This window comes from Haliotis asinina, chromosome 8 (assembly GCF_037392515.1).
Source record: "Haliotis asinina isolate JCU_RB_2024 chromosome 8, JCU_Hal_asi_v2, whole genome shotgun sequence".
NCBI lineage: Eukaryota > Metazoa > Mollusca > Gastropoda > Lepetellida > Haliotidae > Haliotis > Haliotis asinina.
This window is the reverse complement of record NC_090287.1, coordinates 52,984,038-53,001,095: the sequence shown is the minus strand read 5'-3', so window position 1 is coordinate 53,001,095 and position 17,058 is coordinate 52,984,038. Positions and strand designations below refer to the sequence as shown.

The following is a 17,058-nucleotide window of genomic DNA, read 5'->3' as shown; positions in this document are numbered from 1 at the left end:
GCGAAGGCAGTAGACGACGACTTCCAAAAGCAGCCTTCCATAGTTTGTGGCATTGTGCAATTTCTATGGAGGGCCATGGTAGATGCCAACGCTCTAATCTCGTGTGGGCTGTCTGCCACCGGATGAGGTAGACGCTTGGCATCAAAAGCCGCCAGGATCGTAGATCGAAGCCATCAGGCGACTGTGTTCCTGTTCACCTCCCCTTGCAGATAGTCGAAAGCGGGATGAACAGTCTTTTAGGGGAACGTCTCTTAGAAGCCAACTTCCGGATGTAACATCTGAGGGCTCAAACGAGACACAGCAGCTCCCCCTCCATGTCCTCAACTGCCAAGTCCCTCAGGTAGTTGGAAGCGAAGGCAGTAGACGACGACTCCCAAAAGCAGCCTTCCATAGTTTGTGGCACTGTGTAATTTCTATGGAGGGCCATGGTAGATGCCAACGCTCTGATCTCGTGTGGGATGTTTGCCACTGGATGAGGTAGACGCTTGGCATCAAAAGCCGCTAGGATCGTAGATCGAAGCCATCAGGCGACTGTGTTCCTGTTCACCTCCCCTTTGCAGGTAGTCGAAAGCGGGATGAACAGTCTTTTAGGGGAACGTCTCTTAGAAGCCAACTACCGGATGTAACATCTGAGGGCTCTAACGAGACACAGCAGCTCCTCTTCCAAGTCATGTTGTCCCAAGACTGCAGATGACAGAGGAATGGAGAACAGTCTGTCTGGCTGTCCAGGGAGCTGATTCTTGGCCACAAAATCTCACAGGAGACCCAAGTGGGCTGGTCCATGCCTCGACTGATCCAAGCGAACCTGCGTGACGTCCAGGGCATGAATTCCACTAGCTCTATCAGCAGTAGCGCTAACACTAGAATGAAGACCGTCCTTTTTTTTTTTTTTTTGAGACAAATACACGAAGGAGGCTTCCTCTAAAGGCTTATACGGAGGTCCTCTAAGATGTTGTAGGACGATGTTGAGGTCCCAAACTAGAGGACGAAGCTTAACTTTCCGGTCCTCCAATTTGCAGGCCTTGAGTAGCGCAATAAGATCTGGTACCTTGGAAATCTGTTTATCTGCTTTAATCGAATAGAGTTCAAAACCGACAGATAAGTCCCCAAGGTATTGCCTCTAAGATGCTTGCAGTTATGCAGGAACAGGAGGAAGTTCGCTAAATACTGTGGAGAAGCTGTCATAGGGTCTTGCGATCTTTGAGCGCAAAAACTCTCAAATGAGCGCCACTTGTCGTCATATAAGGACCTAGTGGACATTCGATGCGTACAAGCTAGGACGCTTGCCGCGCACGAGGAGTAGCCCTTAACTCTTATTGCCTTCTGCAGATGACCCAACTGTGAAGATGAAATCTCAGTGGGTCCGGATGCAGCTGCCGACTGTGCGGATGTCGAAGCAGACGTAACTAATCTGGGAGCTGGTACGACTCTCCGCTGGCGAGATGACGCAGGTCGGGGAACCATGGCCTGGCTGGCCACCAAGGTGCGACCAAAAGCAGTCGCAGGATCGTGTCGATCGCCCACGCCTGCAGGTCCATAAAGTGACTGAGTGGAAACCCTGTGCTCCAGGGTGATTAATTTCGCCACTTGAGATGAGTACCCCTTGGCCCTCAAGACTATCACAGATAGGCGCATAGATGAAACCGTGACGGATCCAGGTGCAGTGTCCAATTGTGAGGATGGTACAACAATTGGTCCCACTCTGGAAGCCGATATTTGAAACGTCTCTCGACACAACATATTCTCTGTTGGAGATAGACATAGGGGGCGAGATAAGGCGTCTGCCATGAAGATGCAGGCTCCTGGTGTGTGAGATGCTTTTATATGGAGGATCAGACTCGACCACGTCGAAGGGTAGAAACGACAAGTGTAGTAGAGGTCGTGGTCTCCTTGACCCTTGTTTACCTAGAGGGCTACTATTGAGTTGACCGAATGGATCATCAGTAGCTTGTCTCTCGGTGCTGTCAGCCAATAATAGACATGCATCACCGCTTATCTTCAACTGGGTGATGTGAAGAGATAGAGCTCCACTCCCCCAGAATCCTGCTGCAACCTCCTTGACTAGATAGGCACTCAATCCTGGTAGAGACGTGTCAACCTAAAGATGGTTGTTGAATGACGGCTCTAATATGCAAGTTCCAAACATTGACCAGCGAGTCTACCACTGGTGTGGAGTCAAGACGTCCAAAGTCGTAAACCTGTCTTGAAATCATGATCAAGAAAACGCTGTCATAGACGTAATAGTAGACGTCTACGTCTGATCATATCCTAAGGTGACGTGAGCAAATCGAGTAGACATTATCACTGACATAGTGATAACGGACAGAGTACAGCTTGCTTTTAACATCGCCTTGAACTTCGACCCCCGAACCTGGGACGGCGATGTGATGAATCAACTCCCGCGGAGTTAGTTAGTCATCCAAGCTGACTTAATAGCCTGATAATGAAGTCCACCCCTCTCAAGATAATCTTGTATGCCGTAAAGATGCGTCATACTTCGACTTCAGAATAACCACGCTGTTCATTATGAATGTGTTGACATTTCAAGGAAGTCTATTTATAGCTGGCTGTCTGTCCGATCAGAAACTGCCATACATCGCTGCACGCCTCCTGATAGGCAGCGTTGAGACTACTGTTAGAGGATCTCTATGCCGAGTAGAGAAATCCAATGCCGCTGTAGACTGCTAGTCTAGAGTGTAACGACATCTTTCCATCGTAAATGACTAAGTCACTGCAGACAACTTCCTTACACTAGAATAATAACAACACATTCTGCGCAGGGCGTTGTCCCTCGATGACCAATCAGATCGTAGATGTAACGTCCTGGGATCCTTTGCAGGGCGTTGTCTCTCGGGGACCAATCAAAATGTAGACGTGACGTCACCGGTGTAGCAGGTAACTAATCACCATGAAATCTTGTAAACGGTGATACCCTGCTAGCCTGTAGGCTTAACAGTAACCATGCTGTATGGCGAGCACGTGTCTAAAGGAGTAAAGCGCGCGAAAACCCTTCCGCCGCTTGAAACGGACGTAGACAAATTGCTTTCCAAGTACATGTGTTGGAATTTTCCCCGAAGATAAATGCTGCCCTCTCTATAATAAGAGGTGTAGTTAGGCGTGGCACTTTGTAGTTGTCTCGAAAAATCTTCGTGACACAATGCGTAAAGCACGTGAAAGAAAACTTTCTCCGCTTGAAGTATATGTAGACAAATTGTAAAGTAAGGATCTTCGAGGATGCAGCCAGTCCCTCCAAAGGACACCCAGTCTCACGCCTACCAGCAGAGGAATATCTGGTACGGTGATCAATCCTCGAGGCGTTGTCTTCAGACAAGTCCATCGCCGTCGCCGAGGTAGCTGACACCAGAGCAGACAACGGTTTAAGCATCCGCTTGAGTTCAGTCTCAATGGTCACCCGCTTAGAATCCTGCACTCTGTAAGAGAGCTGCGAGGAGCCCAATAACCGCTACATAGATTCAACCAAGACCGCCACGCTGTCCGCGAAAACCAGGCTGTGTATCTTGTAATCTGACTTCTTGGATTTACACACTTAGAAATTCGGATTAGATGACAATTTTTCAAAGACCGCATCTAATACAGCCACGGCGTCCGCCACCATAGGATCAGGCGGGATGAGTAACTCCGGCGATAAATGAAGTGCTGCAGGGTTGTTGGAATTAGCTGAAGGTGAAGGGCAGTACGGTAACCTGTCAGCAATCCACTCGAAGACGACTGATAAGGGTAGTTAAGTGCCATCACCATCGCCGTCGCCTCCTGCCTCCTCGTCGAAGTCCGGGCCAAAAACCTGTTCTTCCAGGTCCTCATAGGAAACGGAATTCGAATCACGCCGCGACGTAGGAGACCAAGTCGATGCATGAGCAGCAGATTCCTTGGACGAGATCCAAGGTGGTTCCGGCGACCGCAAACGCCGAGTTCTAGAGGAGCGTCGAGGTGATATGGACTGGGAGCGCAAGCACCGTCTTCACCTGGTAGTAAAGCGAGAGTCCTCATTCAAAGGGCGTAGCGGGGACCGAGAGCGCCGACAAAGACTACTGTGGAGGGTACAGGATCACCGACTCCCAGGGAACCTGGAGCGCGATCTGCGCCGAGAGCGCTCTGCCTCCAAGCGCCGAGCGCGCCCTTCATCCAACTGTCGATGTAAAACCTTTTCCCTGGACAACGTATGCAACACCCTGGGTATACGGTAAGGCGCAGGCGCTGGCGCTGGCATAGGGTCCGGCGTCGGCATAGGCGCTGGCGTAGGTATAGGCACTAGCGCAAGCACAGCCTCTGGCGCTGGCGTAGACAGACGCTGGCGTAGGCATAGGCATAGGCACTGGCGCAAGCACAGGCGCTGGCGTAGACATAGGCGCTGGCGTAGGCATAGGCGCTGGCGTAGTCACTAGCGCAAGCACAGCCTCTGGCGCTGGCGTAGACATAGGTGCTGGCGTAGGCATAGGCACTGGCGTAGACATAGGCCCTGGCGTAGACATAGGTATAGACACAAACACAGGCGCTGGCATAGACGCTGGCGTAAGCAAAGGCGCTGGTGTTGGCATAGGCGCTGGTGTCGAGATGTCGAGACGCTGGCATCGCAGCAGCACCGGGCGTCAGGAGAGAGCGCAGGAACCTCTGGACTTCCGGATGAGACAAGGCATCTGGATGAAAACAGATCCACGATGGAATCCGAGCGAGGTGGTTCCGGGGACAAGCGTACAGGCGTCACAGACGAACGCCCCATCCCAGGCGTCGGCACAGGCGTTGAAGGCGGTTGTAAGTCAGGGTCGTCCGGCAGAGATCCCAACGACGACTCTCGAAATCCGCCACCAATAACACCTCGCAGTACTGGCAGTGTCCGTCAAAAGAGCAGGCTAGAGACGCACAATCCGGGTACCAAGGGTGGGGATATTCGCCGATTCCTGCCCCAAGCAGATAGTGCAAAACTGGGGAGATATACACAGTTAAGTGCAACAAACAAACATAACAATGCGTTGAAACCAACGCAGGAGGTAGAAAAAACACCCCTATACCAGAAATGCAGCACCAACGCACCCCCACTATAAAGTAGGCACGCCCGTAAGCTCGTGACAGCGAAGGGCAAACAACCAAAACGGTTGCCTGCGTACATCGCAACGTGGCACGAAAAAACATATAAATGCTGTGAAACCTGGCAAAAATACTAATCGACATGGAAAACCACATGGAGGGAGAAAACCAGCAAGATATAATACCCCCACGGACGCCATGCCGCACTCACACACGACGCGGGCGAACCCACCCCGAAGTGAGAGAAAAAATAACACGAGGTAGCAAAGTAAGTGCAGTTAAAAGATAACTTACCTTAACACGCACACCTAAGGGATACAAACCATACCTACCCCTGAGGAAACAACTTTATTGAACCACAAAGTAGGTAAACTAAGCGAACCAAAAACGTCCGAACAGACGAACGCTAGAAGTAAAAGTGATTTTTGGATTGTTCGCGCTTGCGCGAGTGGGGAGATCACGTCACTTCCGTGACTACATTCGTAGATTACATGAGGTAGCCATCTAGGGAATGGCGAATCAACGACTGTCTGATCTCTTCTAGCGAAGCTTGAGGTAATATGCATAAGACCTATGGTAAGGTAAGTTAAAAATTAAGGTCAATGTCATCCAAATTCACTGATGTCTGTGTAATCCCCCAATTTAGGCTGTCATCAAATTTCAAAGAGTAAGGATGACCTTGCAAATAAAGTCAAGGTCACTAAAATCAACTGGTGACTATGTTATCTCCAAATATAGGCTGTCAACAAATTTGAAAACATTTGGTACTACAGTTCATGAGATATTGTGTTGAGAATCGGGATGTACTTACGTACGCATTGCGGTGGGGAACAAAAAACATATGATGATAATATGACTGACCTCAATAATGACACTGAGTGATTCTCTATATCAGGTTATTATCTGATGTCTGTTCAGTTTTCAATGTTTAAGAATTGTTTTGATTATCAACTTCAAGGTTTGATCATATATTAACCCATACAAATTAAAGCAGAGAAAGTGTTTCTGCTTATCTGATCTCTAGGTTATTATGGTGTTCTGATTAATTGCAATACAGTAAACTATAGTTAAAATAACATACAGGAACCACAAATTTTAGTTTGTTATGAAAAGGTGAAAATAACACAATATACAGCAATTTTCACTTTAAAACCAATTTTGCCCTGCTCTCTCACTCCTTCCCTTCCTGACAAGTTTATGCACAATAAAAATTAACACTGATACACAAAATGAACCAAACCAATTACACCGCATCCATTGGTTGGGATGATCTAATCATCAACATGATCAGTATCTTTACAACCAATTCAAAACACTATTTATCAACCAGTTACTAAATTAGTATTGCATTACAATCATTTAGCATTATCAGAGTTGCTTTCAAGCATCGAAGAGGAGCAACTCAATAATTTAAAATCAGGTTGTCCAACTTTCAGGCATCAAACCCTTTGTTCATTAAGCAGCATAAAAGACATGCTAAATACATACTGAATAGCTGGGCCAATGGTAGTTGTAGATGTATGAAATACATACTGAATAGCTGGGCCAATGGTAGTTGTAGATGTATAAAAGACTAATTGAACAGCTGGGCCAGTGGTAGTTGTAGGTGTATAAAAGACAATGATAAGCTGGGCCAATGGTAGTTGTAGACACACTGAATAGCTGCATACAACTGTAGTAGCTCCATCCTACAAACATGGTGTACCTACCACTGCTTGAGGTGAATGTGAAGTATCTAGCGCCTATACTTACATGGAATCTGGGTGCTTCTTCTTTCTGTCACTATTATGGTCTTTCACAAGTTTTTGATGTTCATCGTAGGCATCAGTTATTCTGGAAAATAACCACCACATTCATGACTGAATGAAATATATTCTAGAACACTTATCTACAAGACTGTTTCCCAATATTCATGATAGCTCAAATGTTATTAGGAGCGAAAAAAAAACCCCACCCAACACAAAACAAACAAACAAAAAGACAGGAATTAATACCACTAGGAAATCTTTGATTTCTAAAACATCCTTTTGGTGGGGTATAGTTCCTGATATTAATGCCTGCATGTGCTATCATGCAGCATCTTACTTACAAATCACTATTTATCTTGTCTGAGTTAAAGCATGTCTCCTACCTGTTGAAGGTAAAGCTATGAGACTTTACCTACAAACAGTCTAGGTGGGTTAATATTGGCAATACGTTTAGATCAACATCAAGACTGATATCATCTTGCAAGAATTGCCAACGTAACTAAGTATCAGCGATCTCCTATTCTGATAGTGATAGATATGACCACAACTCACCTTTGAATACAGGTACCAAAGTCTTCAAGGAATTCCATTCTCCTCTGTGAAACCTTCACCTTAAAATCTGCAGACAGGTCACTCTTGAGAGCATTGCTGAACACGTCTAGGACGCGCTGCTCATCGATTGGTTGTGTCTGATACTCAAGGTCAAGAAGCTGTAAGAACAACTTCTCATTCTTCTGGAAACACAAAATGAACTTCATTGTGACAACAGCAATCTTCAACAATAATTACAAAAATCTAACAAAATATTGTGAATATTAATTTATACAGGTGAAGTAAGTGAGTTTACTTTTACGGCATATTCAGCAATATTCCACCTGTATGGCGGTGGTCTGTAAATAATTGAGTCTGAAGCAGACAATTCAGTGATCAACAGTATGAGCACTGATCTGTGCAAATGGGAACCGATGACATAAGTCAACAAAGCCAGCAAGATTGACCACCTGATCCTGTTAGTCACTACTTATAACATGCATAGTCGCCTTTTGTGGCAAAATGGGTTGCTGAAGACCTATTCTACCTGATCTTCACAGTAGTGATATCCAAGTGTGAGCAACAAGGAAGTAAGGTTTTATGCTGAACTGAGTAATATTCCAGCTATATGGCGGCGGTTTGTAAATAACAGTGACTGGACCAAACAATCCAGTGATGAACAGCATGAGCATTCATCTACACAACTGGAATACAATGACGTGTCTATCAAGTCAGTAATCATGTTAGATGGCTCTTATGACAAGCATTGGTTACTTAAGATAAATTCTAAACCAGAACCTCAGGGTTAATGTAAACACAAGCAATGAAGAAAGTCATGCCATCAACCACCTAAGCCATTTGGTCACCTTTTCTAACTAGAACAGGTTTCTGGGCACCTCTTCTATTCCAGAATCCAAACTGGGATGTGTATATGGAAGTCATAAATACTTAAACTGTCATACAAGAGGAAACAACAACAAAAAAAAAAATGCCTAAAAATGTTGACTGACTCATTACCAAACAGACACTGTAGGATGTTATTTCAGCTGATTTAGTGAAACATCAACCTTAACACTTCATCAGTTTGAGAATGTTGTATTTATCACATATACTCACATCTTGTTTGCGAGAGGAACACTGTATAGGAATTGGACCAGCTTTAAAACTGCTCTGAACAGTATTTCACATATTAATTTGGGTAATGATTGAATTGGTCAGATTTTTTGTCACAAATTAACTCTGGGTAAAAATACAGTTGGTCAGGCTTGATTTGATCACTGGACTGTCTGGTTCAAAATCAGTTATTAACAAAGCATTACCACTGATCCAGTAGCTGCAATATTGCCAAACGTTAAACAGGATACCAAACAAGGATGACTTCGGCAAAGACCATTTTAATGTTAAACACATGATTGCAGTTAAGGTGATCCTGGGATTCAAACCTGTGATAAGCAGATCCTGGAAGCTAAGAGTTGTAGCAGAATAACCATCTTCAAAAGGGTATCAATCACACACCCAGAGAAATGTAAAGGAAACATTTTATTACCTTATCTTTTTCCAGGGCTTCTGACAAGACTTCTCGTGCTTTCTCTACATTACCCCTAATCTGGAATACAAATACATTTACATAACCATGGGGATTGAAGAAATATATTCGATATTGTTTAGAATATCTGATAAAGATAGATCAAATAATCCACTGTTTCACATTTACACATGACTAAAAAGGAGATAAGTTACATCTTGTGACAAATAAATAACAAGACAAAATTGTGCCCAGGGACATAGATGCCCCTACTGCTGTAGGAAGCGTTCCCTACACTGAGTATGCCTTGGTGATTACTTTCTACTAAACAAGTTCAATAAAAATTTATGCAACTATGGGATGCACACCTTTCACATCCCAATGAAACACATGCACAAGCTTTATTAATTCTGTTGAGCAGTTTTTGTGGAGACGTGAATAGACTTAATCCCCTATTTCACTTTCATCTGAGAAAAATTCCACAACATTTTCTAAGTTCAAATGTCTCAAAACATACAGAAAACTACAAAATAAAAAAAAAAAAAGTATGAGATTCACACCTTTATGAAAGAAATATGTAAGCTAAATAGGCTTTGTGCAGTGGTTGTATAGGATGAACAGGATGAATTCAATTCAAGTTCAAACATCTGTAGAAGTGACAAATTAAGAAACCAATGCACACCTTTAGCGTCCCAACGAAATACTTGTAGAAGCTCAATCAATTATGTTGACCAGCTTTTGTGGTGAAGTGGATAGACTTCACCCCCTATAACACTATATTCAGAGAGAAATTCAACCAAATTCATATAAATGCCATTAAAATTGGAAAAATAAATAAAACACAAATCAAAATATTAGATGCCCACCTTTACAGTCCCTATAAAGCACATGTGTAGTGTAATCTAAATGAATTCCATACAGTAGTTTTTGAGAAGTGGATAATGTACACCTCCCCTATAACACTATATTCAGAGAGAAATTCAACAAAATTTCTGCATGTTCAAATGCCCTTAAAATTGAAAAAATACATAAAATACAAAATACAAATATGAGATGCACACCTTTAGAGACCATATAAAGCCCATGGATAAACTGAATATATTCCATACCGTAGTTTTTGATGAGAAAAGGATAACATACATTGCACCCTTTGTCCCTTATAACACTATCATCATAGAGAAATTCAGCAAAATGTACTTATGTTCATATGTGTCTAAACTTATAAAAAAAAACAACACAATAAAATACAAAAACAAGATATGAGAATAACACATTAGAGTCCCAAGAAAGCCCATGTATATGTTCCTTGAATTTCACAGAGCTTTTTTTATGGAGAAGTGGATAGAGTACATATCGTTTTGTAAGGATGAATGGAACAAACATATGGACAGATACAGAGGGTAACCCTATGTGCCCCCAGCTATATATGGCAGGGGCATTAAAAACACATGAATAGAAACAACTGGTCTTCAAGCACCTACTTCTGCAAAAGGCAATGAAATGTAAATATGTTCTAAAGCATTCAGTCATATTCAGAAGAAGAAAGGAGATGCTTTGATGTTGGTGTCTTGCTTAACAATCAAGAGATTTCCAAGGACATTTCTATTTAAAACTATGCTTCAAAGTTCTCTATCGCAAATTCTTACCTTCCTCAGATAGCGTGCGAATTTGATTGAGTAGAAAGATCTGATGGCTGGTGATGCAGCTTTGGTGATGTATGACTGGTACAAGTTCTCGACGTTTTCATGGTTGCCCTGGCGACGTTCCAGACTGATTCGTCGCATTGACACCATTACAAGATTTGGCACATTTTTCTCAATGTTTGTCAGGACATCACTTGCTTCTGGATAATTTCCTGAAGAAATAAGGAGCAAACTGTAATAATTCAATGCTACCTTGAAATATCAATGGAACAGCTTTCTGTGCATCATTCAATTAATATCTTTAACTAGAAAGAGAACATTCTTTTTCATAACAATATTGATTTGAATACATATGGACATTATAACCTAAATACCTAATGTTTATAATTCACTGTAATTACCCTGACATTGGTAAAATCAAACCTAAGTTTCCAAGTCTTACAGCACACAAAACAATCTGTCCAAAGTGACTTCCATCAAGACTTTTTGAGGACAGGCTGTTAGGTCGTGAAACTGTGTTAATAACAATTTTCCTGGTTGTTCTCATGACTGTATCATGTTATGTATCATGACCAACGATACATATGACAAACAAGAAAGAACAAACAAAATTCGTCATTACACCATGAGACACATTACAAAAGATGAAGATGTCTGGGAGGAGTTCTTTTTCCTCAACTGTGTAACAAGAAAGCCATCTCAGAAGAGGAAGACAGGGAGAATTTCTCCCAATAATGTATGAGATAAAATATACTGGACAGAATAAGTTAGGAACATTGGTATTTTCGTGACTGATATTTTATCAGTATCCAATGAATAAATACATCATTATTCACAAATAATTTCAAAATAAATAATATCCCTGACTACTTTTGTCCAGTATAATACTTAATTGTCCCTAAGGACAATGGCAGCAGTCTGTGATACTTTACCAGATGATCCAGTGATCAACAGCATGAACACTGATCTATGCTGATATGATAAATGAAGCAAACAAGTCAGTGACCATCCTATGCTACAATCACTTCTTACAAAAAACATGAGTCAGTGAAGATTGATTCTAGCCCAGAACTTCACGGGTGTTCATACATGTAAAACGTAGGAATATAGACATCACTCAAATAAATACATAAGCAGACAACAGAACAAGTCACAGTTACACATCATACCATGATACACATTACAGAACATGAAGACAGGAAGAAACTGTCATGATATATAGTCTGGTTCATAATTATTGAGAATTTTTCTTCTTACTTTGAGCTATCCTAACACCTCAACCGATTCACTGATACTTAAAACTAAGTAATGGTATAAGGGAGGTAACTCATCTTGGCCTACTGAGTATAGTACAATTAGAGTTACCTCCCCTGAATTTGTAGCAGACGTCATTTCCCTCAGCACTGTCAACAATGTCTGCTGAAGATAAAAGAAGGTTGATTTTTGAGTTGTGTAATCAAGGAATTGATGATGTAAATACATTGGCAGAGAGAACAGGAACTCCTCTTTCTACTGTGTATAGGATTAGGAAGAATTTTAAAGAGGGAAAGGATTTTGGGCACCAGAAAGGAGCAGGGAGACCCAGAAAATTGGACTTCTCAGATCGCGTCCGGCTGGGAATTTTAGCGTCTAAGAAGCAAAGGGCAAGCATCTCCAACATCAGGTATGAAATGATAGAAAGGGGATCAACAGTTGTATCAAAATCTACATTTAGAAGAAATTTGATTGATCTTGGATGGGAGAAAAAGACTGGAATTCCTTCTCCTCTCATGAAACAAGAACATAAAGACAGGCGTGTTGAGTGGTGTTTGGCACATGAAAACTTTGACTGGGAAAATGTGATTTTTACTGATGAAAGCTCAATATGGGTATATCCCAATAATGTGAAAATATGGACAAAGTCTGCGTCAGCACCGTTGTATCGACGACCTAAATACAGCCCAAAGTTTCATGTATGGGGAGGGATATCCTTATTAGGAACGATCCCGCTGTGTGTGTTTGAGGGAAATCTGACAAGTCAGCGCCACACTAACATATTAGATAATTTTCTCCTTCCAAGTGTACATGTGTTTTATGGAAATGACTGGATTTTGCAGCAAGATAATGATCCTAAACACACCGCAAAACATGCCATGCAGTGGTTTCAGGAGAAAAATGTGACTGCATTACCATTTCCTGCATATAGTCCTGACTTAAATCCCATTGAGAACATTTGGGGGATGATGAAGGAATGTGTGAATCAAAAGGGGTTGACAAAAATTGAAGACATGAAGAGAGAAGTGGTCCGATACTGGGACAGCATAACCCACGAGACACTAACCTCTCTGATAGGAAGTATGCCTACCCGTCTTAGACTGTGCCGTGAAGCTCAAGGAGACTTGATAAAATATTAAATTGTTACCTACACAACATGAAAAGGTCAGTTCACTTTCACAATACATTCAATTTTATCTGATTTGTTCTCGTTTAATAATATGAAATGCTTTAGCTATTCTCAATAATTTTGAACCATACTGTACATCATATGGTGTGATCAAAGAACAACTCTCTTTCCTCAATTCTTTTGCTACCTAAACATATGAACTTTGAGACAAACAGAAACAAATACAAAATCCCAATATAAATCAACCTGAAGAATAATAGTGAGCCACAGTCCGCATCAGTAATGACAATCATCCATAATAAACTGCAATTCGAAAAAAGTTAAAATGCCAAGTAGATAAGAAAACATGTAGATTCATTTGTGAAGTAATTACAGCCAGAACCTTAAAGTACAAACACATCTGTGGGTGGCAACGCAATGTTTTCACAGTCCTCCAGCATCCACTTATATTGATCTTTAGTGATCACTGACAAAACAACACAATCAGCTGGGGGGAGACATTACACCCAAACAAAGCCCTCCTAAGTGGAATAAGACAAAATGTGTGCATAAACAATTCAACCACGAAACTGAGCCCTTACTCATCACACAAAGCTAAATTGCACTTAATTGTAAAATCCTCAAAACAAAGAGGGCTGTGATGGGTAATGATAATTAAAACACAAATCCCTTGTCAAAGCAAGCCCAGTGGAGAAAAAGGATGTGTTGATTGTTGTACAAACAAGGTCTCCACTAATAGACTTGGAGGAGGTTCATAGGGTATATAAATTACTATCAGCTCTTGCTGGGTCACACATTTATCAAAGCCACACTGATACAACCTCACAAAGCAGAATGGGCAGCCGTGTATCTCGACTTCAGAAACCAGCACAGGGTGAACTGACATGTCTTCAAGATCTGATAAACAAGCATGACATGGCCATTGAAAGAGCACACTTCATAGGTTAGTTCACATTCCAAATAGTTCTGTCAATTCTTTCTGTCACTTTCTGGGTGAGCCTTCCCTTGGTACTTGGAACATGCTTCCCAAGAAATCATTGTACAAGTGCTAGATATGACTTGGATCACTTGGGATCCAGTGGATGGGTCAATGCCAAGGCTATACATGCTGCTAAACTTATTCAAGTCCTGTTTTCAAAAAACCCTTTGACAATGCCAGAATAATGTGGGGTAGTAATGGTTTGAGGACACTTTTTATGTGGCAGTTCAATGTAAATTAATTCACAAATGCATCTGAACAATTCAATGGATGACATTCTTCAAGAATTCATGGTATCCGAGTCATAAGTTGCACTCCTTCTCCCTTGCAGATAAGTACATCACAGACCTATCAAGGAAGCTAACCTCCCAAGTCCCCAGTGGCCATATTTGCCATGGCATGCTCCTGCTACAGAGGAAGTGTATTGCTGAAGGTGTGCGTGAGATGTACATGAGATATGCCTTCCGCAAGTACCTACAGGTCTGGAGGTTGTACAAGAATGCAGGTCAACCTATCCAGGAGCTGACGGCAGAGGAGTACCTTGCGGACATCAAGCAAGGCAAAGCCATATCCGTAGGCATGTCCAGGGAATATAATGCATTTCAAAGGAATGGATAGTTTAACAAGGAAACAAAACAGAAACACAGTTGAGGGTGTAGTCAATGCTTACTATCATCTGAATGTGAAATGTCCTTGATGCAAGAACTCAAATATTTTCAGAGATAACTGTTAGTGACTCCTTCTATTTGTATATAGATTGTACTCACATGGAGACAGACATTCAATGATATATTTCCATCACGCAACAACTTAGTGCTTTAAGCAGTGCTGGGTCATGTTTGTTATACAGAATTATACATATTTGTTACATTTTGTAAATAAAACGTATCAAATGAAGTACTTGTCCATCAAAGTCTTTTAATTCTGTCTGACAGTTCATAGTACTTAGTTGCCTCAGCAACAAGGGCAAACATAGAACAAACTATGAATACGCCATTTAGAAAGTGGTGCAAAATGTAACTTTTGTTATATCTGAGGTGGCGGAGCATGCTAGACTGCTGACTTTGGTAACTTGGTGCCTGACTATGAAGGTGTGTGTACAAATCTTGGATGAGACTCAACCCAAGAAAGCACTAGAATCTGCACTTCACTGAGAAAATGTACTCCCAAAACATAAAATTGCCTACAGGAGTTCTCTTGCTTTGCTGAAAATCTTTTATTCCCAAATGCACACCTACAAACTGTTTAATCATTAGCTCAACTACACAGGCAAATATACACCATTATGGAAAATGACTTCTGGTTAAAAACAGAAGCAGCAGATTACCAGTAATGGCAGCCTGGAAAAATTCATGTAGCTACCACACAGATATTTGGATGAAGCCATATATTTTCAGTAACACGTTACTAACAGAGAGAAGCCAGATAGCTTGCTAAATAAACAGCTTAACATGCTAACAAAGGGAATCTTAATTGTTCTTTATCACAGGATTTAATGCCCTTGACTTTGGTTGATTAAAGGCTTGTGAAATTAGATTTTGTGAAGTGCTGATGTTTGAGAGTAGATATCAGCATGAACATAAAGAGCCAAAGCAGACAGCCATTCTAAGAAGAACAGCTAAATGTCTATATCACTGATTAATGTTGCATTATTCTCTTTGATCATCTAGTCTTGTGAAACACAACATAATGGAACACAAGTACACTATAATGGGCTAGCCATTTTACTCTTCAGTTACAGATTTAGTTTTATACAGTTAGATATTATATTAGATATGGCCAAGTTACCTTGTCTCTCCTCAAATGCAGCCCAAGACAAGTGAATGTATGGCTTCTTCAGCAGGTGGATTGTACAGGCACGCTGGTACACACTCCTTACCCCATCTACATTATGCTGTTCTAGGTATTTGGCATACTGTAAATAAAGGGTGTACAGGTATTCTTTTACTTGGAATGACTTGGTTTCACATCCTTTGTATGGTCACTTCCTTTCAAAATTTTTTGAATTAAAATTATATTAAAAATAGCATTGTCATTTTCCAAATCCTGACCCATATTCCTGGTTATGTACTTATACTTTGCTGCTTCAGTTTCAGTGAGTGAGTGAGTGAGTTTAGTTTTACGCCGCACTCAACATTACAGCTATATGGCAGCGGTCTGTAAATAAACGAGTCTGGACCAGACAATCCAGTGATCAACAACATGAGCATCGATCTGCGCAATTGGGAACCGATGACATGCGTCAACCAAGTCAGCGAGCCTGACCACCCGATCCCGTTAGTCGCCTCTTATGACAAGCTGAGTCGCCTTTTATTTCAAGCATGGGTTGCTGAAGGCCTATTCTACCCCAGGAACTTCACAGGTCCTTCAGTTTCAGATTTCGTTTGGCAGAGGAATTTTACTCACTTTCATCCAAAAGTCTTCATAAAGTGCACAAGCTATCATACACCTCTCAAACAGCACAACTACTCGTTCATGGGATCCATTTTCAATTTCAAAGTCCAAGTATTCCCGCCAGTTTTTCAGCTGAGCTCTTTCCAGAGGTTTCACATGGAAATATGGGCGACGAATCTGAAACAGTGGATGGTGGCAATGTCTTGAGAAAGATGATGATGATGATGATGATGACGACACTTGAGACTTTCACTTGTAGGATCAGAAGTTTTACTCAACACAATAACATTTTCTTAAATATAATCTTAATTACAAACTTAAATACAAACAGTTCTCTAGATATATACTTATACTTTGGAGGAGTTGGTTAATCTGACAATGCCAACTTAAATACTTATACTTTGGAGGAGTTGGTTAATCTGACAATGCCAACTTAAATACTTATACTTTGGAGGAGTTGGTTAATCTGACAATGCCAACTTAAATACTTATACTTTGGAGGAGTTGGTTACTCGAAGAAAACTTACAGCCTCCTCGTAAGTCCATCTTTTGCTGACTTCATCCTCATTCAGCCTGTGGATTGTCTCTTGGTGTTCCAAGATCCACTCTCGCAGTTTCTTGGCTTCATCTTCGTCAGCCTTAAGTACATACATATACCAAGTTTGTCAAACATACCGTTTGTGTGAAATGGTCCAGAAATGAAAACAAGCTTTTCACAAATCTGATCAGTATTTTAAGTAAGACAGTATTTACACAGCTGGGGGAGTTGGTCAGTTGTAAGACTTGATGAACATCAACCGTTTCACCATTTC

General features: G+C 41.6%; 2 protein-coding genes across 2 annotated transcripts in view; one reads left to right on the top strand and one right to left on the bottom strand.

Moving 5' to 3' along the window:
- The window catches only part of LOC137293419 (ubiquitin carboxyl-terminal hydrolase 34-like), a 299,421-nt gene that overhangs the window by 105,903 nt on the left and 176,460 nt on the right, over positions 1 to 17,058 (top strand). The window lies entirely within an intron of this gene.
- The window catches only part of LOC137293781 (pre-mRNA-processing factor 39-like), a 29,135-nt gene that overhangs the window by 3,166 nt on the left and 8,911 nt on the right, over positions 1 to 17,058 (bottom strand). Inside the window, exons 7-13 of the mRNA XM_067824516.1 lie at positions 16,774 to 16,884; positions 16,259 to 16,423; positions 15,641 to 15,767; positions 10,494 to 10,702; positions 8,869 to 8,928; positions 7,344 to 7,525; positions 6,796 to 6,876 (exon numbers count right to left, since the gene is read on the bottom strand). Coding sequence (XP_067680617.1) covers positions 6,796 to 6,876; positions 7,344 to 7,525; positions 8,869 to 8,928; positions 10,494 to 10,702; positions 15,641 to 15,767; positions 16,259 to 16,423; positions 16,774 to 16,884 — 935 coding nt within the window. The remainder of the gene's footprint in view (positions 1 to 6,795; positions 6,877 to 7,343; positions 7,526 to 8,868; positions 8,929 to 10,493; positions 10,703 to 15,640; positions 15,768 to 16,258; positions 16,424 to 16,773; positions 16,885 to 17,058) is intronic.